The sequence below is a fragment of the Pungitius pungitius genome, chromosome 4, assembly GCF_949316345.1.
Source record: "Pungitius pungitius chromosome 4, fPunPun2.1, whole genome shotgun sequence".
NCBI lineage: Eukaryota > Metazoa > Chordata > Actinopteri > Perciformes > Gasterosteidae > Pungitius > Pungitius pungitius.
In genome coordinates this window covers 12655110-12678160 of record NC_084903.1, presented here as the reverse complement: position 1 = coordinate 12678160, position 23051 = coordinate 12655110, and the positions used below count along the sequence as shown (strand labels likewise).

General features: G+C 41.2%; 2 protein-coding genes across 2 annotated transcripts in view; one reads left to right on the top strand and one right to left on the bottom strand.

Moving 5' to 3' along the window:
• Positions 1-21: 21 nt before the first annotated feature.
• Positions 22-6631, bottom strand: ctr9 (CTR9 homolog, Paf1/RNA polymerase II complex component). Its single transcript, XM_037489609.2, has 23 exons — positions 6465-6631; positions 5605-5703; positions 5265-5504; positions 5062-5179; positions 4890-4979; positions 4530-4786; positions 4323-4430; positions 4006-4242; positions 3700-3918; positions 3339-3522; positions 3166-3254; positions 2886-3071; positions 2665-2752; positions 2434-2582; positions 2226-2342; positions 1994-2139; positions 1839-1910; positions 1590-1725; positions 1360-1503; positions 1124-1272; positions 959-1049; positions 766-878; positions 22-690 (listed from the first exon to the last, which is right to left on the bottom strand). Exons 1-23 carry the CDS (start codon positions 6507-6509, stop codon positions 300-302), a joined length of 3468 nt encoding a protein of 1155 aa, XP_037345506.2. The 5' UTR covers positions 6510-6631; the 3' UTR covers positions 22-299.
• Positions 6632-7013: 382 nt separating this feature from the next.
• mrvi1 (murine retrovirus integration site 1 homolog) overlaps positions 7014-23051 on the top strand; it is a 28673-nt gene continuing 12635 nt past the window's right edge. Inside the window, exons 1-20 of the mRNA XM_062561754.1 lie at positions 7014-7169; positions 7337-7391; positions 7556-7638; positions 7753-7857; positions 7972-8152; positions 8851-8909; positions 9027-9057; positions 9141-9299; positions 11178-11295; positions 11384-11434; positions 11992-12069; positions 12142-12198; positions 12281-12340; positions 12637-12692; positions 13460-13553; positions 13650-13778; positions 13879-13964; positions 14243-14945; positions 15711-15855; positions 17993-18021. Of these exons, the coding sequence (XP_062417738.1) occupies positions 7620-7638; positions 7753-7857; positions 7972-8152; positions 8851-8909; positions 9027-9057; positions 9141-9299; positions 11178-11295; positions 11384-11434; positions 11992-12069; positions 12142-12198; positions 12281-12340; positions 12637-12692; positions 13460-13553; positions 13650-13778; positions 13879-13964; positions 14243-14945; positions 15711-15855; positions 17993-18021 (2160 nt within the window). The 5' untranslated portion in view covers positions 7014-7169; positions 7337-7391; positions 7556-7619. The remainder of the gene's footprint in view (positions 7170-7336; positions 7392-7555; positions 7639-7752; positions 7858-7971; positions 8153-8850; positions 8910-9026; positions 9058-9140; positions 9300-11177; positions 11296-11383; positions 11435-11991; positions 12070-12141; positions 12199-12280; positions 12341-12636; positions 12693-13459; positions 13554-13649; positions 13779-13878; positions 13965-14242; positions 14946-15710; positions 15856-17992; positions 18022-23051) is intronic.

Genomic DNA, 23051 nt, shown 5'->3' with positions numbered 1-23051 from the left:
ATACAGAAGCCGAAGACAATCCACATCTCAATTTGTTTTATTCAACATTTTCTTTGAAGCATCTCCATTCTGGGTCACTCATTTAACCATCTTTAATAGAAAATAGACATTTGCACATTACGTCTACTTCAAACCATTTGATCTGTTAAACAAAAGCATCTGAAAAGAAATTTCCAGTCAAATGTGAGTACTACACGGTAACACTGGGCAAACAATACTACTTTAAGCAAACTCCCCAGCTGTCGCACAAACGCATATCCCTTAAAAGTAGAGCTTCCCGTGGGAATAGCTTAAAGATTTTAATCGCTGTCATTGTTGGAGGCTTCTGGCTCAGAGCCATTGTCTGAGTGGCGCGGGGAGCCCTGGACGTCCGATCCCGCCTCAGAGCCCCTATCTGATCCTCGCCCCGACACTGCGGCGGGTGAACTCGGCCTGGACTCGTCGTCGGACCCCGACCGACTCCTCTTGCTCTCGTTGTCGGACTGCTCAGAGTCCGACTGCCGCTGCACTCTCCTCTTCTTCACCGGACGGTCGCTGCCGGAATCGTCGTCCTCTGAGCCAACGGAGTGCCGGGGGCTGCCCGCCTCGCTGCCAGAGCGTTTCCTCCCTCCATCCGAATCGCTGTCGGATGGAATCTGCTTCCTGTGGCCGCCTCCATCATCAGATCCTGAACCACTGTCTCTCTGGTGTCTGTATGGAAGAAAGTGCCTTCCATTTTCCGCTGCCCTAAAATGTAAATTGTCATTTAAACTTTGCTGCGCTTACCTGTCTTCAGCTATTTTCAGGCCATCCTCATCTGACGAGGACTCTGAAGAGGAGATGATGGCCTTAGACTTGATCTTTCCTTTGAGTGACGGCGGCAGACGCTCAGGTTGTTGCTAAAAATGAGAAGTTCAGATTCATAGAAAACCAGGACTCCAAACAACATGGATGAGAGATACAGAAAACCAAAAAGTACCTTTTCCACCCGCTTGCGTTCTTTGGGTTTACGCTGCTTCTTGGGTCGTGATCCACCTTCCTCGTCCTCGCTGTCCTCTCCTCTAGCAGGCCTGAAAGAGACAAATGGCTCTGAGCATCATGTGCCCCGAGCAGCAGTCCAAATTACCGTCGGCAACGGACTCACTTCCGCCTCTTCTTGCGTGGCTTGTCTCCCTCGGTGCCCTCATCCTGTTCGCTGCCACTGCCCCCCCGTTTCTTCTTCTTCTTCTTCAGCGGCAGGTCTTCATCAGAGTCGTCGTTGACAAACTCCTCCATGTCGCCTCCTTTCTTACGCTTAGAGAGATAAGAAAAATGGAGAAAGTCATTACGCTGCACTCTGTGCACGTTGGTCTGGAGACGAGTTTGCGATCAGAGACTCACGCGTCCACCGCTCTTCTTCTTTTCTTTGGACATTTCCTTTGATCCCTCTGCGAAGGTGAGCAGGTTCTTGGTCTTCTCCACGTACAAGGCCCTCTGCTCCAACAGCTTTTTCTGTTCTTCCACCTCTTTGTTCCGCTTCTCCGTCTAACAAGGTTTGAGGATGACTTATTAACAAGAAAAGTATCAAAGTGTAATGTGATCAGTTTCTACCAAAAAGCTTCCACGGGTACCTGTTCTTTCTTAATCTGTTGACGCAGAATGTCCCGCTCCTGCTCTTGTTTGGCCCGGAGCTCCTTCTCCTCCTCATCCTGCTTCCTGGCTCGTGCAACGTGGTACTGAGCCTGACTCAAAAGGTCAGAGCACTGCCTACAATCCCACAACACACAAACCAAGACATAAACTGCATTTGTGGTAACTGAAAAGTCAATCATAACTTCCATCTTGTTTTAAAGCTGTAATGGAAATGAACCCAGCCTGACCTGGCTTCAGAAGCAGCAAGAGCCAGATCAAACCTCATCTTGTCCCCAGCCTTGCAGAGGTAGCTGAAGTACCTGAGGGAGGAGGTGGTACAATGGCAGGATTAGAGCAGCTGGAGGATCGCACTGAGAGAAGAAGTAGAAATCAAGGTTCCTACCTGTGAGCCAGTTCAAGCTCCTTGACAGCGCTGAGCACAGCCTTCAAGTTGCTTTTCTCATCTTTCAGCACTAACGTGGCCAGTCTCTGGAGCACCAGGGCCACATTGAACATGAGCACCGTGTCGCTGGGCGCCACGTGGCGGGCCTTGTTCGAAACAGAGAGACAAAGCTAGACTCTCCTCGTATTGTCACATGAGATAAAAGACTTCTTTTTGCCGCCGCGGGGGTTACCTTCAGCAGCATCTGCTTGCAGTCTTGCAGTTTGCCACATTTGAAAAGTGCCCTTGCGAGGTACAGCAGCACCTCAGTGTTCTGGTATTTGTAAAATTTCTTCAGGCAGTTCTCATACTGCGGAGCAGAGCACAATATGCAACTGTCAGGACGAAAGCATCAACAAAGACGAATCGTTTTCATAAGTCACCCCCGACGAGGCCGTTACCATCTGCACCGCGCTGATGTACTGCTTCTGCTCCACGTAGATGTGAGCCAGATTGAGCCAGACGTCACTGATGTCTGCCGTGGCCTCCCTCACCTGCGCAAACACGTCGCGAGCCTCCCGGAAGAAGCCCTTGTGGGCGAGGACGGCACCTGAGCACCAGGCATCTACGTTGAATATGCCGTACGTATAAAGTAGAACTAACACAAACGAAATCAATGAAACGCAACAGACCGATGCCATTAGCAGCGTAGAGGTTCTTGGAGTCATTTCGCAGCACTTGTTTGTATATGGCCAGGGCTCTGTCCTGGTGTCTCTTTTCCTGTAGAGACGAAAATCACATAATAAAACAGTCACTCCATTTGAGGATCTATTATTTCCCCACGACTATTCAAATTCAGAGAAAACCACTAGAAGAGCGCCATCACGCAGTAAGTGGGATTAGTGAACTGCACCTTTTCCCGGTCTCTGGTGGGCTGGTGCAGAGTCTGCAGCCACACGTTACCCAGAGCCAGCATGGAGTAGGTGTCATTTTGCGTGGACGGCTGCTTCAGAATACGCTCAAACTTCTTTTGACCCGGTCCCCATTCCTGTTTGGCCAAGTGAAGGTTTCCTATCAGGGACCAAGCATCTGGGTGATCCTGCACCAAAGAGAACCAAACGCATTATGTTGAAGCGAGGTGGACATCTGATTTTATTGGATGCGATTGTATTATATACACCCACTGCAAGTACCTGATTAATCTGCAGGGCCTCTTTGAACCAATCAGAAGCCTCGTAGAAATTTCCTTTGTCGCGGGCCATTGCTCCAAGACGCAGATAACCTGTTGACCCAAACAAAATGTAAGGCACAAGAATTCTTCTTGTTCGTCTCGCTTTTTAATAATGGTATAATGTTGCATGCTTACAGTCCACGTAGTTAGGATGCTCTCTGAGGATGTTTTTGTAGAGTTTCTCTGCCTCGTGAAATTCACACATCGCCTCGTACAGGCGGGCCAGATTGTAGGACGTGGTGACAGAGATAGCGTTGTAGTAATGCTCGTCATGCTCCCCTTCAGCTTTGGCCCGTTCGAGAGACGCAAGGAAGTATTTCTATAGAAGAGAAGACATGACCCGTTGATATACATTTCTTGACGGTTTTTACAGTACATTTTATAAAGTCACAGTGTGTGAGACATGTCCACAGACTGTATGCAATGAGCTTTCAGGAGAATGTAGCTGTTCTAGGGTGTAATGTTCCGACAAGTGGTCCTGTGTATTGGTAGCTACCTTGGCCTCTCCCAGGTTTCCCAGTCTGAAGTGGAGAGCTCCAAGGTTGTTGAGGATCTCAGGTGGAACGTCGGCCTGCACCTTCTCCTGCAGGATGCGGGTGGCTGTGCCGTATGCAGACAGCGCTCCTTGAATATCCGTCTGCTCCAGAATCTGAGCCAGCTCGATCCAGGCCTCCACATCGTCTGGGTACTGCTCGGTTACCTTCTTCAAATGACCCTGGGGAGCAAAGACATGTGTACGGTCTTTCAAGCTTACTTTAAACATCTTGACAAGCCATTGGATTAATCTGTACAAAATACGTACTTTTGCGATGTCTCGCTTATCCTGATCATCAGATGTGGCATAGAGAGAGCCCAGAATTTTCATTGTTTCGTAGTTATTAGGGTAGGCCTTTAAAACCTTTTCGAAGCATTGTGCCGCATTGTCTTTGTCCCTTCGATACACATACATCTGGCCCAGGCCGAAGAAGGGCAACACAAAGGTGGACGAGGCAAACTGAGTGGCCTGGTAGTAATACTGAAATGCTTGGTCATAGTCCTCCTGAAGGAGAAGAATAGATGTCAGCGATGTAATTTGATAAACAAATAGTCATTCTTACGCAGAATCTATTCAAATCTCACCTGCACGTGAAATGAGCGAGCTAACTGGTAGCAGCTCTCCGCCTGCATGGCCTCGACCTCTGTGTTGTGGAAAGCGTGGAGGGCCAGATGCTGCACTTTACTGTAATCCTGATAGGAAAATCACAGGCATAATGGTGTGATGAGAGTTGAATCACACACTAGTTTAGAACTGAAAGTATTTCAATCACAAACTAGACTCGTGAGTACCTTTTTGAAGAAAAAGTGGTTGGCGAGGTGGTTGAGCACCATGGGGTTGCTGGGATCTATGGTGTAAGCCCGAGACAGGAGCTGCACGCCGTTCTTGATGGAATCGGCCTCTTTGCTGTTGAGCTCCAAAACCGCCAAACCAACGAGAGCTCCCACACATTTGGAATTAAGCTCCAGGGCTCGGCCAAACGCCAAACGAGCCTTCTCCAGTTTGCTGAGCTTGACAAAACAGTGGCCCATCCCCAGCCTGACCTCAGCTGGAGAGAAACATGAGAAGCCGACAGAAGATGGATTAGGAACAATCTGCAACATATAACTTCCATGGCTCTGTTTTGAGGAGGATACAGGTAACTTCTTTACCTGGGCAGCCTGGATTTGTGCGGAGGGCCTTTTTGTAGTACGCCAGTGCACCTCTGTAATCCTTTTTATTGAAGGAGATGCAAGCCTTACCTGTTACAAAAACCATGTGATTATTATAGCGACTTAATTATGGTGGTCAAGATTGATGTCTTATTTTTAATTATAAGCTTGCCAAGCAGAGCAGGGATGTTGTTGGTGGACTGATTAAGGACAAAGTGGAACTGAGCGTCAGCCTGGTCCATCTTGTCTCCTTCCAGCAGGCAGAAACAGGCTCGTCCCAACAAATGGTTCTGAGTGACCCAAGAGCACGTTATATTCAGTTGCAGGATTTGAGGAGAATCAGCAGTTTTAAAATATTATTAAACTATTTCTTACCTGATCATACATGATGATCTTGTCGGCCATTGTATAGAGCAGCGTGGCCTGTGTGATAAGCTCCTTCTTGGCATCCTTGTTTTTCTCTTTCCGTGCTTGCTGAACATAGTAAGCTGCCAATGTGTCTAGACAGGTCATCTGGTCTTTCTCGTGGTCTCGGTAGTCGAGGTTTCCATCAATACGAGCTGCCTCTAAAAGCTTGACAAAATCCTCCGTTTTGCCCTGCTTGTAGTACTCCAACTGAAAATGACAGTATGTGGAGTGTTACAACTGGTGGGATGATTTGAACTTCTGCATTATTTCCTCGTCCTTCATCTCTCTGAGATTTTAAGTAACTCACCGCCAAAGCAATCCATATGTGCAGCTGTGTGTGTTCCTGCTTCAGGATGCTGATGACCTCGTCTCCTTCTGGCAGCTGGTCAAAGTCAAGCTCGATGACCTGCAAGATCAAAGTTATTAATCAAATCATTCAGTCTGACAACCATCTAACTCTATGGATTATTTAATACATGAAGGACTATGAGTCAATATAATGATGCATGCTGTGAGAAGACAAATTTGTCTTCTCACAGCATGCATCATTATGTAGTCATCATTATGTAGTATTATATATATATATATATATATATATATAAAATCTTTATATAAATACTTCATCAACACGCTAAAGCACCTCGTTTCGTTTGATACTAAATTCACTCATAATGAAAAACGGTCTGTGGGTTTCAATCTGCATTGTATAACTATTACCCTTCATATATACTGTGATAATTGTATCCGCTGCTGTGAATTTTGCATTTTGAAAGACCATATGGCGATATGGAAACTACTCTAAAGTTGTTATTAAGAAACTACTATAACCGTTGTATTCAATATGAATTGCACGATTAGGGCAATGATCGAGAACATGACAACAATTGACGTAGTAACTTGCATCAGAACCCGCTCTCACATTTCTGCAGACAGTTCGGTTCGTGAGGTCTGTGCTCGCTGCTGCTAACGTAACTCACATGTACGGTTCAAGCCAACTTGCAAATACCAAAACATCTCAACATGACATTACTCTAACATCAAACACAAAAAAATGATCGCTGATGCTAGAGATCGTTAGCATAAACGGCTAGCGGCACAGCGAGGTTCCCTTAACGTTAGAAAAAGTCAAACAAATACAATACAATTCACATAATAGACGAGTTTTACCTCATCAGTGTCCCGTAAAGGGATCTCGATGGAGCCCCGAGACATCTTGACTGGAGAAGGGTCCACTTAGAGTTAGAAGTATTAAAAAAATACAGGATCTCCAGCCCGTTGTCTTCTGGTAGCTACTTCATGCTTCCGACAGGAAGCCAGCTCGCGGCCAGTGCAACGGAAATAGTGTCCGGGCAGGTCTATGGATAATCACAAAGAGTTCCTCCTGGAGGTAAACACACTTGTTTTTTGGATGGAAACATCGTAGTGATCGTACTATCAAATGAGGTATTCGCATGAAAAATATATATTCTGCATTTGTTCTATAACTTTTGAATCCGCCTGATGGGATGCAAGAACAATTTGCCCATTAATTGAATTAAATATTTACCATAACCGAAAGTTCAACAACATCGAAAGAACCGTTGATTTCAGTGCCATTAAGAGTATTTATCAACGTTAAACTGGTGAATTTGAATTGAAAAAATCCCCCTTCACAGACGTCAGCTGGAGTCGGGTGAGGTGGGGGAAGAGAGAGGACTGGGGGACGTCAGCTGGTTTTGATGTGAAGCAGTGAGAACAAGCATATGGGCTTCTCAAAGACCTCATCACAGTGAGTCACAGCAAGACTAGAACAACAATAAGGAATAGGAAGCTCCTGGTTTAACATCATACAACTATGTTTTTGTTTTAAGGGTAACTTTCCCGGGCTGAAAAGTAAGAATCTATATTTATAACTTCTTTATATTTTGAAAAAACAAAATGTATATATTACACATTAATAAATGTAATTATTGTATTAGTCTTTGTTGAAGAAACGAAATATATACAGTATTACCATTCCTATTCTATATAACCTAATTAAGGTTATTGTGTGCTGACAGTAAGATGAAGCCCAAATACTGAGATCACACTGCATACATTCAAGAGTTGGAAACGGTGAGATCTGAAAAGGAGTTCTTACAAGCATAGATACTATCACCTAAGATGTTAGTTACTAATTGTTTTAAAATGACACTAACATTCAATTTGGGTTTTGGACCATAGTCATAATAAATGGAGGAAAGTATATGTGAGGTGTTTGACTTTAATTTTAAACGCAGGTCATGTAGGAACGAGACAGTCCATCAGCACATTTGCTCTGAAGGGATTTTGGAGAAAAAAACAATGTCTGACGGAAATGATGGTAAGTGTTGCAGTTATCAAACATATATTTAGAATTAAATGTAAACTGCCTGTATATATTTATACTTCCCGTACATTAATGTGCTCTAACTTTTGACCACCTCTACATATTTAGATTGTGGATCAGCCGGCAGTGGGACAAAGGATAAAGACACAAGTGGATTTTCTGAGCATGAACTCCTTGACATCATGTACAATACATGTAACACGGCCAACACAGGTACACAGACATGTCTTGTTTTTATCAAAACAGATCTGAAATAAAAAAGCGATCTGCAAATCATTGTTCCTCTCTCTCTCTCTCTCTCTCTCTCTCTCTCTCTCTCGTCTTCAGGAGAGGTGTTGGCCTCCACTATAATGCAGTACCTGCAGACCATGACGACTCAGAGTCCAGAGCAGGATGGACTGGCTGCCCTGCGACGACTTCTTGACCCTGACTGTCAGGACCCTCACGTGAGCAGGGAGACTTACCACGCCATCATGAGGGAGTGGATTGCACAATGCAGCCAGGACAGGTGATACTTTCTGTAGGACATGTAGCGTGTTGCCTACTTTAAAGAAGGACTTGTGCATTATATTCAGGATTTATAGAATAAATAGGCCAATAGTTATTATGTTTTCAGCTTATATACGGTTTTATTAAATAAATCCTCAGTAACTCACCTCATATTCAGATGAAATGATTTAGATCATAATGTCATGTGAAAAAACGTTTATTTTAGTACTTTTCTCAACAAACAGCTTAAAGTGGAAAGAAAGAGCAAACAACTAAACCAAAGAGAAAGTTCAAAAGAAAAACCTTGTGATTATCTGAAATTGGTTACTGAAACCAGAAGCATGAACATTAAGGCACCATTTTTCTGACTAAACTTACAACTCTGTTGATAAAATACTTTACCTTACACCACTGCATTTATTTATGAGCTTAAATTACTGGTTCATTTTAAAATGGAGACCTTCCATGGAAAACATTTCATGGTCTTAAACATATAAAGGATTATCTTTGCCTTGACAGCATTAAACATTTCTTTTAATTAAATACATTATTGAAAATGTTCAAATAACTTTCACATGATTTCTATGCTTCTTCAACGACTTTTATTCACGCAGCACCATGTACATTATTTGTAAAAAGGAAAGAGCAGTTAATGAGTTTGCATTTATTATTATATATTTCGAAAATGTTCATTTAATGACTCTGTGTCTGTTTCAGCTGTAACGTGGACAGTAGTCATGTATCTTTGCCTGACTCCTCCAGAGTGCCTGTAAACAGTAAGCTGTCACCATTTTGTTCACACTTCTGCAAAATGTCCAAATTATGTGAGATGGCAATTCACTAAACTTAATTTCCTATTTTCCCTTTTCTTTCCTCCCCATGTCAAAGAAAAGCTGCCTCCTCACAAAGCCACCAGTGTTCCTGGTTGGTTCTTTGTCGATTTTTATCATAGTATGTGTTTACCCCCCACCAGTATGCTGTCATACTAACTGTTGTTTTGGCTTTAGTGATGGAAAAGATCTTTTGGGCACAGTAGCCGACCTGAAGCACGCTCACCGCAAGCTGAGTGAGCAGAACAGCAGTCTGATGAGGACGGTGGCACAGTGTGAAGATGTAAACCTGCAGCTCACTCTCGAGGTCACTGAGCTGCGAACAAAACTGGCCAGGTGAGGAATTAACTACTTTCTTTTTCTATTATTTGAATGAACCTCAACAAAGGAATCGAAAAGGGTTCATGAAATGATTGCCGACGAATCACAAGGCACAATGATCTGTATAGATCTAAAGACACAGATTCAGAACCCTTATGACATTTCTCATGGAGTAACTTTGGCACAAGCAGTAAGAACAGACCATGCAGGGGATTGTATTCAATACAGGGATACAAAATACAGTTGTACGCTGATGGTGTTTTGCTTTATATTTGTAAGCCAGATGTCTGCATTCCTGCCCAACATGTATTATTACATGGTGCATCTTAACCGACGTATGTTGACAAATCGTCAACACCACAGCAAATTAGAGAAAGCCCATATGAGAGACTCTGTCATTTTCGGGGGTTGTGCAGTACCAAAGGGACAACCAGCACCATAAAGACTCATCTTAAACTGACGCCACAGATGTTCTACAACTTTGACAAAAGCTGTTTGAGTGATAATGAGATCCTCTACATAAACGCTGCAGATAAATGCTATCTTGTCCAAGAGAACATTGGCTGATGTTTCTCATGCGTTCCTGGGAAAAGTGTGTTCACTGTAATTACAATTTAGGGCTGGGTGTCGTTTCAAAAAAGCTGATGACAGTACCATTACCTAACCCTTAAAGTGGTCCTTATACCATTCAAGTTCTCCATTGATGCTGTGTGTGTATCTGATTGGCCAATAATGGCCCACTGCACAAGGCTCATAGAGCAGCTTCCTCTGTGAATGGTGTCCCCAGATCCATGGGGGCGAGACCGCGTTGTCCACTGATATTAAAGACCACCATCTAATTCACCCAGGCTAAAAAAGCCCTGTTGCTGTTGTTTGCATGTGCAGAGGCTGAATTCTCAATACCACTTAGTACTGGGTTATTTTGCTTCGATACCTTAAAGGCATTGAGTGCCGATAAACAGCCCACGGTGCAATATTTGTGTCATCATCAAGCTGTAGTCCCAGTGGATCTCCAGTAGGTGTCTGTGTCGCTTTATGACAGTGTACGTCTAGGCAAAGTCACAGAGAAGTCTTTCACAAGGTAGTGGGATAAAAGAAATCAGAATATGTTTTGTAGAGATTGTCACATGTGTGTATTTGTGATTTTTAATCAGCTTTTTAAAAACATGTACGAGGTAAAAGATGCATTAACTACCACAAACTATATCAATAAGATAATGGGAACGCTTATGAAACTGTGTTTTGTAGTTCTTTTTCAATTACATTACATTTAGCTGACGCTGTTATCCAAGGCGACATACAATAAGTAAATGAACCATAACCATAACCATTCTATCCATCTATTGGCCACAATTCTGTTGGTATTTTGTCTTCCCATTGCACATTAAATGCAATACATCTTGTATCCACAGTCCAAGCTTGCTGTAGGAACTGTGGAGAGGATGATATAAATCACCACCACACTTTGTGGATCAGCTCGTAAATACAACTGTTGTATGAAAATCGTAGAGGAACCATTGACGTGCGTGTCACTTTATTTGTGTGTTCTGCCAAAAGGAATAACAGGAAATGACAGATGCCCCATGAAAATATTTACGGAAGCAGTAAATAACAGCACTCCCTCGTAAATAGTTACATGCGGATGCACCTAGAGTGAATAACTGGCATTAAATGATCAAACGGGTTCATGAGATGGACAGGCTGACTTTCTTAATAAAATCAGAACAGAGACAAAATAGATAATATTGGAACGAGGATGCGTTGGGTTGTTTTCTCATCCTCACTGCTTAAAATATGATTTAAAGCATTTTGTCGGCTTTACGATTCTTCCTCTTTTTTTGGAGTGGAGGTAAAACCCAGCAGTGAGAGTGGATGTTTCTTTGGTGTGTGTAGCGCTCAGGGGTCGGCAGTGAGAGCCAGGTCCCTGACAGAAGAACTGGAGGAGACCCGCCGGGCGTTCAAAGAGGCTCAGGACAGAGCCAGCCGCACTCAGGCCAGCTGCAACCAACTGGTACGTCCCTGACTCCAAGCCACCTTCGGTATGTTAAATCAGTTTCCACGGCAACTATTTACTATTTGCAATATTTGATCTTCATCAGAGCAAGGAGGTTGAATGCCTGAAGGTTCACATTAGGAGGCTTGAAGACAAGGTAATATAGTTTTAACGTAAGTCTATACATGTGCTTATGTCCTGTTATGCTAGCTTCCACAATATGGAATTGTATTATTTATTATTGATTTTAGATCAAAGAAATACTAAAATAATAATTTTGTGTCATGCGGCGCACCTTTGTCCTGCGCATCGCACATCTCAAGCTTGTTGGTCATATTTTCCAGTGACTATGCTATTAGAAAAATCTTCTGCAAAACCCGGTGTGACTAAGACAAAACCTTTTTTTTAAGCTTTTCCAACAGATGGTTTCCTTTGCAAAAGTTGACAAGAACTTGCCTTGGGAGTTCTGCTTTGATACGTTTTCACAGCGCAGCTGTTCCTGAGCTTTTTGAACCAGGATGGGGATGTGGGATGACCATGTCAAATGTTTTGTTATGCTGATTCCCAGGAACTTAAAACTGTTCCCTTGCTCCTCCGGGGCTCCACTGACGTACACACCGGGTGTCTTTGTGTGTCTTCGTTTTCTAATTCGATGATGCATAAAAACATTTGAAAACTTCCTAAAGTTAGTGTTCTTTTCTTTGTGTCTCACAGAATGAAAAACTCAGCTTTGAAAGTTCGTGTTCAGAAGATAGCATCAACAAACTCCGGAAGGTCAATGCTGAGTTGATGGTAGGAACAGATGAGTAAAACACTTTGGTCTCTGCTTTATGAGTTCAGAGTTAAACACCGAAATGTTCACAGGCCGAACTAGAGGAAACCCTGCTTGTGTTGACGCTGAGAGATCGAGAAATCACAAAGGTTGGTTTTTCTGGTTATTTTCATCGGGAGAATAATTGTCGGTCAGCATTTTTGTCCTTCAACTACAAATGTTTCTGTATAGAAAGACATTCTTATGGATAAGATGAAGAACTCTCATGTGGAGAATCACAACATAATTGAGGTAAGCTTTTTTCTTAAAGCAACAATTTCAATTTAAAAGAAGTTTTGTTGACATAGAATTGAGTGATGTATCAACATAGCAGGTATTCTGCATCATGTTGAATCACAAAAAGACACTTATTTTAAATGCAATGTGATGCAAACACTGGTATCAGCAGTGTTACATCCATGAGCAAACGTATGTTGAATGTATTGGGGAAACCTGTCAGCCTCATACACATACAACAGAAACACACACAAGTATTTACAAAGTATTTAAAATCTCACATGTGCTTATAATAAATTCTGTTGTTGCAGGGACTGCAGTCCGAGATGATGAGGTTACAGGAACATTCACACCAAGTTCTTTTGAGGTACGTCCGATTCTACGGAACTATTCACCCATTTCCCTGAATTTGACTGAGCAACATCAAGTTGAATTGTAGTGATGGAATTTTGCATTAAACTTTTATGTGGCCTTTATGTGATGTTGTTGCGTTACTGCTTTATGTATTGTTGATATCTATTTAATTCACTCAATCATTATAATAATATATTTTATTTTTTAGTTTGTTCCTATCGTATCAATTGGTTTTATGTTTAACCTAATGCACTTTTTTTTATTAGGGTTTTATCCCTAACCTCAGTTTGTCTTTTTTGGGCCACACTGTTGAGCTTTTGGTTGTTTTATTGCCTTTCTTTAGCTTTGCTTTGTCTGTCAAAGCACTTTGTAAACTCGTTGACATATAAATAAAGTTGTTGATTTATTTGATCATAATCACCTAAAGAAGCACCAGCCTTTATATTTTTATAGAAAAGAAAAAAAACCCACTATTATTGAGAGTATATTTTACCACCATACACAAGCACAAACTCTTTTTCCAGACAGACTCTATGTATGAAAAACAAAGTTGCTATTCAAAAAATGAATAAAAATGTCTCTGTGATTGATGACACATCACAGTGATGCAACAGATCAGGACCCTGAAACTGAAACTTAATACCACTCATTTGATCATTTATACGTGTGCCTTTCCTCATCATATTGTGTGTGATTTGCCCAATTAACAAGTTTATTTAAAGAGTTATTTTTAATGCAGTAAATATAATGATTGAGTGTTTTTGTTTTTATTCCTGACAGGTATGACAGACACTGTATCAGTCCTCAGATTCTCTACAGTCGAGATTCTCCGAACCACCGCTCTCTGCAGAGTGAGATGCAGGATATGCAGCAGGTAGGAAGTGCGTGCTGTCTACAGGCTATTTATGAATGGTGCTGATGTTCCGTCTCACATTGACAGTTATTCCTCGGCTCTCTTTGTCTGCGGCAGCATCACAGAGGTCTGGACGACAGGAGCCTCCCGCCCCCGCATTCATACAAGGATGATATTCAGAGCATCATCCACAGGATTAAGTCTGCAGAAGTAGCTCATCTTCTGCACAATAAATATCATGAGAGGGTGAGGAGAGAATCAACGGAAGACGATAATAACTGAATGCAGTAACATGAACATGTGTGCATGTACGTCTGTCTTTTGTTGCGTCTTCTCTCACATGCAGGACTCGGCTCCTGTAGAAACACAGGAGACACCATTTCCTTACCGCCAGCAGCAACAAGCAAGCATCAAGCAGCAGCTTGTCAAAGTGTATGTGAGTTTTTTACCTCCCTTTCTCCTGTTATGGTCACATACTGGATTTGTTTGAAGTTAGTCTCTGTTCTGAGAAGCTTTCTCTGTCTAATAAAAACAGGTGTCTGGTTTTGACAGTATATTTATTGCCATCTCTATTGCGCAAAGTATAGGAAGGCGCTATACTCTCTGGGTTAAACGCTATCGAGGATAAGTGCAGTTTTAGTACCCCTTGGTAACTACAGACATAACAGTGTGTAAAGGAGATGTTTATAAAGATACGGTGGTGGTTTCAGGCTGCAGGAGCTGGAGCTGCACAAGTCTGCGTGGGAGGAAAAAGGGGAGAAGGTGGAGGAGCGGTGGATAGCCTGGGAGAAGGACAAAAAACAGAGCCAGACTCAGATCCAGGAGGCCAAGAAAGCGGCTGTGGTGAACTGGTGGAAAGCCCGCAGTGTGGAGGCGGCTAACGTCCGGCCAAAAGGCACCGAGTCGGGCCAGGACACCCTCGAAACACAAGTTAAGCTCCAACAAGCAGAGCAGACAATTTCTGATATGAGGGAGCAGGTTTGCCTCCTGCAAACCTCTCTAAGATCTGCACAGGAGTGTGTCGCGGAGGGAAAAAACAACAGAATTCCTATCGACAAGGGGACCAACACTGAGAGACAAGAACCAGACAGCGCTGTGGAGAAGGATGTGAAGGATCAGAGGGATGCAGCAGTGGCCACGGATATTACAATTGGAGCATCAGAGCAGCAGCAAAGCCAGCTTCGGGTGACCACAGACGGCCTCGTGGAGGACCTCAGAAGGATGGAAGCGATGGTCAACAGGGCCCTGGAGGCCACCGAGCTGGTGAGAGTGAACGAGCAGAGGGTGAGCCAGGTGACAGTGAGGATGGAGAGCATCACAGAGAGGGTGGAGGAGGCTCTGGGAAGAGCAGCCATCACCGACGAACAACTGAGTCTTCTGGAGGTCAGGATCACAGAAAAAGATGAAACTCAGGTTTGCTTTTTGAGTAACAGTTAATGTAATGTAATACATTTACTGATCTTGACTTGAATAGGTCACACTTGTTAAAAAAGGAATGTGTTGATTTATTTGTTTATTTAGTTCAACCTTACACTGCAGGAAAGATCATTTTTGAAAAGCACCTGCAAATTCTAAAAACATTTCATTTAAATGTATTATTGTCATGTTGATGTTAAGAGATGTTTTTATAATTTATGACGCTCCCATGTGAAAAAAAACTACCATAATAAATAAAAAGTTCAACATTTAGGTTATGAAATTAAATAGAGGAAGGAGGAAGCTGTATGTGACAGTTTCATTTTCAATACATTACTGTATTGTAGAATACTAAAAGTACAATTTCCCCAAAATTTAATTCATTTACAGCACCTTAGCAAATGCACTTAGTTTTAACAAAGTCATTTATTTGTATGATTTGTAATGACCTGAGGAAGTAAAACTATGTATTAGTTAGATGTATGTTTTAAATCAATATTCAAAAGATAGACATAATGAGGCATAGAATTGAAGTTTTCTTATTTCCTCCATTCAGAGTCTCTTGTGGGGGATACACAAAATTAATATATATATTGATAATAAAAGTATTTCATCTAGTTTTAATATTAAAAACGTTATTTTCACAATAAATAAAAAGCAGCTCTACAACAGTCAAAAACATAAAGATGTTTTGGTGTTGCTTATAACGTCTCCAATGCAAGACCGTGATTAAACTGTTCCTCTTTCTGTCCTTTCTTGAAGTCCTCATGTCCCAGTCTGCCAGCTGGTCCAGAAACAGACGCCACAAGCTCTCCGGCTGAGGCCGATGCAGAGCCAGAAGAAGAAAGTCTTCCTCCATCCCCCGTCATCCCAGAATTTAATGCGCCTCCACAGATGCCTATGAATGGTATGATGGCTTCTTTGTAGTGCTTTCTTGTTTCTGGGGTAGACACAGATGAATTAAAGCTACTTCCTTCTCTAATGGTAACCCCAAAGGATGTCTGGAAATAGGCACATCAGTTATTTACATTTCATGAAACAGCTGGTAAGAGGAGGAAATAAGGTGTGTATGTCATCCATCAAATGGGGCCGCGGAGAAGACGATGAGAGGTCAGAAGGATGTTTTATGTGAAAGCATCGAGGGGAAGTATTTTTAGATACATGCTATTTTTGCTTGACAAGACTTTTACGACATTTCTTTTTTTACAAGACGTTTTTGTGAATTTTACTTAACGTTTACCTCTCTATTGCTCTGAGGTGCTTTGGGCATGTTCACATAAAGAAATCTAAGATTTGCAGCTCACAAGGTACCCCGTGTTTAACATTTAACTATTTAAATCTATATTGGGACTGCCAGTTAATGTACAGTTCATCATTTTGTTTGCTTTCGGGGTTTGACACCAGCCATGATTGTGCTAATAATAAAGCTACGGTGATAGTTTTAGCTTAGCTTAGCATAAAGACTGCACAATGGGTAAACATTTGGCCTCACTCTTTCCAAAGTCACTGTAGGTGAGTATCTTTAACTCATGTACTCTAAACTCTCCTGGTGAAATGTAATGTGTGAGTGGTGTTCAGTCACACGATGTATTTTAAGCAAATCCTCTGCATTTGTTTTGACCCATAACATGTGGGTGTGATTAGAACATAGTGTGATACGGATCAAACAGAGGACACACATCTCCCTGTTCACTAAAAATGCAGACGGATTTATTAAGGTCATGATCTTAATAGTTGAAATTGGTTTTTAGACTTTGAAATTGTCAATAGTCACTTTCTTTACCTGCTAGGCACCTTCTTTCAAAAACGTTCCTCAAAAAAAAAAAAATTCAGCAAGGGAATTTCCTCATACTAGAAAGGGTTTTCTGCAATTTTTAGTTTTTGTACTTAAGAAAGTCCTTGATGCAAAGGGTTGCACATGCCTCGTGTGCCTTAACAACCATCAGTAGAAGAGGCCGGACGTCCTCGGGCCAATGCAAGCCAGAGCAAATGTTTACATAAATGGTCAGATACAGTATCCGTGCACATTATGCAACATTCACACAGACAGGCTCGCTTTTTCCCTCTGATTCCAGTCTTTATGCTACGTTAAGGCAAAGGTTGGCGTAACTTCATATGTAATGTACACACAAGTGCTCTCTAACTTTTCAGTTTTTTAACAAAAGAGCTCCTAATGTTTTTTTGCAATTTTTTGCATCTGTTTAGCACGTATGCTAACCGTAGCTAATTGCTTTCTAATGTTTTAGCTGATATTTTTAACTTTCTGTCAGAACTGTCTGTCTGTCCTGGTGCGATGTGTCTTTGGTGCCATCTAGGGTACAGTGGAGTAATCTGCCTCCAACAAATGGAGTGTAAGAAGTGTAAATCAAGTTTAATTACAACATAAGTTTGAAGGTATGTGCGGCTTTCCAAACACTCCTAAAATTCGACCGTACATCTTCATTACCTTCAGCTTGTCAAGCATTGCTGCAGGTTTTGTTCTCAAAGATTTGTGTTATGTTTTATGAAGAAAAATCTGTCTGCGAAAAGAGCATTAGTTTTATCACAGTTAAAATACTTCAACATCAAATAAGACACATAAAAGCAAATATGTATTCCGTCACATTTGAATTATATTAGTTGATTTTATTACATTTACCTAACACAATTGCCTTTAATGTGTCATATCGCTGCTCAGCTCTAAAGCAGATAATAGAGCAGTGTTCACTTGCACCATGAGCTACTAACCAGCGGATCAGGCGCCTCATGTACTCAAAATGGTTGCCAGGTTATTGTTGCCCCTAGTTATAGAGGGGGACCAGGGCAGAGGTGCTTCCTGAAACAGCAGTTAACCGTCTAATGACGAGATCAATATCAAGACGCCTTCTTCAACCTCACAGGACAGAAAACTAAATTGACTTCTTCCACATTTGTTTTTTCTCATTCTGTTTTTCTCACGCACACACACTGACCTTTCTATGACGTCTGATGATATTTGCATTGCACATGCTTTCCTGTTGGATGCAAATGAACTGTTTTCACTGTCTGTGCTCTGGCTCCAACAGGTGGAACAGGAGGAGGCAGCTGCAGCAAGGTAAGACTGCATTTGGCTCTACTGAAGAAAAACATGATATTATTTCCTGTCTGCAGTTAGGCTATTGTGTGATTTTGTGTGTTTCATGTTTTTTAACTAGTAGATATTCTAAAAGTTATTATTTCAGTTATGGCAATGTAGATATAACATTATACATATTCAAAACGGTTTTGGTAGAGGTGAGAAATAACTAAATGTAGGTACTATTTGAGTATATACACTACTTTATACCTTAATATAGTAGATACAGTACTTCCCCTTCGACAGAAATAGTCTCACTATTTTGCATTCACATCTAACAGTTATAGAGTAGTTTAGAACACACTATAATGTAGCTGTTAGCAGACATAAGGACTTTTTAATGAACAGCCCTTATTACAACAATTACAGATTGTTCTATCAAAGCAATATAACCGTGTGTAAGCTCTTGTTATGAAGTATATATTATGATAAACATGTATTTGCTTAAATCCTAATGTTTTAAAAGCTATAATGTTAGGTTGATATATATATATATATATAAATAAAGTTAAGAGCAGAACTTTTCACAAATAAAGTTTTACTTTAAAATAAAACCTAAACATTTCCTACAATAGATCAAATACAAATTGTAACCAGAGGTTCTCAATCTATTTGTCCCTCGCGGAAAAAGCAATGAATTCTTTCAGCAACCTTTTCACTTTTCAGAAAAGCTGTTAGCTGTTTCACCAAAGATAAATTTCCCTTCAACGTTTATGAGCTTGATAACTATAATTTATGGCTCAAAAGTTAATAAATGATGAGCAAAAGAAAAAATGTGAGGAAAATTCCAGAAATGGAACAGATTTATGTATTTGAACGTTTTTTTATTCTCTGTCTTTGATCGTCTCACGACTTTCAAGATTTATTTTGTGAACCGCTGGATTAACTAGCTACACCTCAACCCTATGACCTTTAACTTTAATTGGAATACTACTCTCTACTACTACTACTCTAATCTACCACTAGATTTGTGTAAAACAGCTCAAACTCAATGCTTAAATAACTTCATAATTATAATAATTTACTCCAGTTTATCTTAACAATGAACCACATTGAATATATTCTAACATTATCAGATGATCTTAATTTAAACTGTGATGCTTTAACTTGATGTGGACATCAGGTGCGTTCAAACATGTGTCTCCATTGGTTGTGATATTGTTCCATACAAAATTCAGGATAATCCAAAATCTCACTACTGAAATGCAGCAGAAATGGTTTGAGGTTTGACAATGCAGTCTGATAAACAATATTTAACTCTAAGGGGTTATAAGTGGATGTATGAATTCCCCTTAGGCTGCAGAGTAAACATAGATTGGAAGGACATAATCTATCTATCTATCTATCCCAAACATGCTCTCGAACATAAATACACACAAAATAGTCTCCCACTGCTCCCACACTACAATTAGAGAAACAAACACTGCAGAAAAAAATAACATTTTTAAACTTTTTTTCAGCTTTTGTTGAGGGATGATCAGTGGAGCAGCAGCCCGAGAACACACACACACACACACACAAATACCCCACAGCAGCCCAAAGACGCATACAGAGCCCTTCTCCTTAAATGGTCAAAGCTCCCAGGAGTGAAAGAGAGGCTGCTGCTGAAAAAAGACAGAGAACAGAGGGGACGGGAGAAGGAAGGAGAAGCCCCGAGGAAAGAGGATATTTCTCAGGGAAAAGCAGAAAGTGGCAGTTTGACTGCAGAAAGACGGCCCGAGTCGGAGATATCAGCGGCAGTGTGTGTTTTGCCACGGCGCTAGCGGTGGGCTCAGGTAACTTGCGTGCTCTCTGTGGACAGGTTAAGATGATCGGCTGTGTGGGACTGTGGTGTCTTAGTGGGTGATGGCTTTAGTTGGACCAGGACTTGCAGGATGAGCAGCATCAGCAATCTCTTAGCGCCTTGTGCACTAAAAGTGTATTTTTTTGGCCTTTCGGACAGCTGTTTGTTTGACTTGTGGCCGCTGAGGTGAGTTAACATAATCTAGCCGTTGTCTGGAAGAGAGACTCAACTTCTTTCTGTGTTAACATGCACATTGAAATCGTTGAGTCTTCTCACCCACCTGATCATCTCGCTCTGCATTGATTTCTCTCCTGTCTTTCTCAAACTTCCGCTTTCCTGTTTTCTCATATTTTAGCTGTGCAGCAACCACTTCCTCTGCTGGCCCTGTACTCTGGGCTTCACACAACCAAATTTTAAACAAATCTGGCAGGAGGGAGTGAGCTTATGTAAGCGAAGAGGGGGGGAGGGGCTCGGTCTGAGGGAATAGACAGCTATGCTTTGCCACTAATTAGAAGATATTTTACAGGGTGACTGTATCCCTTAAGAACACGGTTATCCAAAAGGAGTTGTGGTACAGGGTCTATACTGTGTTCAGGGGTGTATGTTCTGTATTGTTCCCACCACAGGAAACAATCTTAGTGATTGGATTACCCTGAAATATTCATCCCGGTCTCATGGTCTGCTGACGAAACGGACTGCACCGTTGAGCCTCCTGCAGTTCAGGTCGGCATCTTTGCTTCGGCTGAGTCAAGATGCTGCCCTCGGATAATTGTTGAGTTGCGTTTCCAAGCTCTTTTGGTTGCTGAATAAGAACATTTTCCTCTTAGAAATAGGTGAACAGACATGGAGGCGCAAATACAAAGGATTAAAATGACCTCTGATTTCTTTGTTCGTATTCTTTTTGTCTAATTAAGCCTCTCTTACAACTATAGAATATTGATGAAAAACATTTGTCCGTTTAGTCAGTAACAAAAGATGCAGGTGGTTGTTACCAAAGCTGGCAATTAGTTCACTTTATAAATATTTTGTCCCTCACTTTCATATTCATGTATTCACAACCTCAAAGCTGACCTCTTTGGCTCTGATTTTAAAATGAATCATAACCAAAGTAGACATAGGAGACTTACTTTCAGGTATGAGCATCAGAGGGAATCAAAGCTTCAGAGTGTTGATGTCTGTATTAAAGCTAGTGCAGGCTGAGCAATAGTGGGGAGTTGAATCCTGTACAACAGTACTGTTGTTGTCAGGAAATATCCTTGCAGATGGGAGACGGATAAACAACCCATTTCCTCCCCAGTGACTCACATGATTTCTGTCCCTATATTTTACCAAGAACTTGTCATGTTTGTGATGACAAAAAACAGCACACTGCATATTCTAGCTCTGCATTCACAGAGCATTTGTCACTGCTCAGAGTGCATGCCATACCTCTGAAATAACCGATAATTCATCACACTTTTCACTCGCCTGCACCACTTTATCATTATCTGCACTGGTAGTGAAAACACAGCCGTCTCTGTGCTTGTCATGCATATGTATTTATTTCTATTTTTGGATGGACCAAACAAAAGGCTGGACATGAGCATCCAGCACATACACCCTGACAATAGTTAATACACAGTCTTTGTGCACTGTTCTCCTTCAAAGTGTTAAATCACTTAGCTTAGCATACACATGTTAGTCAAAAAAGAAAGGAGCTGGGGGTTCAAACAATGGTTCAAAGAAGTTGCACTTATAGCTTATATGAATTTGAAAAAATACAGAAATAATAAAAGCTGAAATTAATTCTAAACATTGCTGAAAGAATAGAAATAGGAAAATCTGAGAATTAAAAAATGTATCTTTTAAGGTTTAGTACTAGTTGTAATTGTGGTACTAGCAGTAGAAGAAGTAAGTACTACTTGTACTAGTATTTGAAAGCAATTGTGGTGTACCTATGGTTGAGGTACAGATAATCATTTTATTTAGAAATAATGGAATTGAGTGAGGGGAGGTTGGAAGAGAGGATGTTTTTCATTCAAACTAAATGGACTTGGTAAATGGACTTGTACAGCGCTTTTCTAGTCTTCTGACCAATCAAAGTACTTTAACACTACACGACATCATTCACCCATTCACACACTGATAACAGGACCTGCCATACACAGTGGCACCTGCCCATCAGTAACTAACATTCACACACTGTAGTCACAGCTAGAGGAGCAATGCTAGGGTTAAGTGTCTTGCCCAAGGACACATCACCATGCAGGTTAGCGGGGCCTGGGATTTTTTTAGAAATATGTCTGTAGATTTGCATTGGAGCCTATGGGGCTTGAGACAGACTTTGTCTCAATCACGGGCTCCTCAGGACAAAAGTTAGTAACTTTGGGAATCCATACCCATATGAGCACAAGCACGGCATTGTTTTGATCCAAAAATGAATATCGTCGCCCTAAGGGCAAAAGAAATGCAATACACACCAATGTAAAACTCAGAAACGTACCCAAAAACTAATTAAACATAATTAGTGATTATGAAAAAAGTTTAATAGATATTAACAAGTAGTTTTTTTAATGAAATAGTTTCGTTTTTGGCAAAAGTTCAAATGGTGTCTCTAGCTGAAAGATTGGCAAAGCTGAAAAAGTTGAAATTTGAAGAAGTTCAAGAGGATTTGAAAACAAACTCCAATGCATTCCAACAATAAGAAGTTGAATAAAGATTCGAAGAACAATACTTGGAATCAAACCTTGCATCAATGCATTCCAACAATTAAAACCATTTGAACATTTAAGAAGTTTCACTGCTCCAGCAGCTCAGATGATGCAGTACATAGTACAAATCAGAAATATATCATATATTTTCATGGACCATATCAATGGTTCAGATTGCACGTTATTGTTCTTTTTATTTGCTCCTCCTCTACTCGTAATTTATGTGTCCTTTGCCAATCATGATCTCTGGTAAGGCAATGGGGATTCAGCCTATGGCCTGTTAATTATTGCAAATGTTAAGTTATATATTTGCCTTATTTGAAACTGGATGCCTGTGGCGACATTCCCAAGAAACATGCTGTACAACAGTTTTATACAAACACCAATGATTTAATTGCCACACGATTATTAAAACTTAAAGGTAGTGATTTTTTAGTTTCCATCGAATTTGAATTCTGAACCAATTTGAGACTTTTAGTAGAAAATTCTCCTCTGGGTTATCTTCCATGTTTGTGCCACACAGCATCTTCTCACAA

Coding starts and splice junctions, on each gene's coding strand:
- ctr9 (XM_037489609.2), bottom strand. CDS start 6,509: ATGTCTCGGGGCTCCATCGAGATCCCTTTACGGGACACTGATGAG. Junction 4,787..4,889: donor CACAAATCCAGGCTGCCCAG/GTAAAGAAGTTA, acceptor GTTTCTCTCCAG/CTGAGGTCAGGCTGGGGATG. Junction 691..765: donor CTGAAAATAGCTGAAGACAG/GTAAGCGCAGCA, acceptor TCTTCCATACAG/ACACCAGAGAGACAGTGGTT.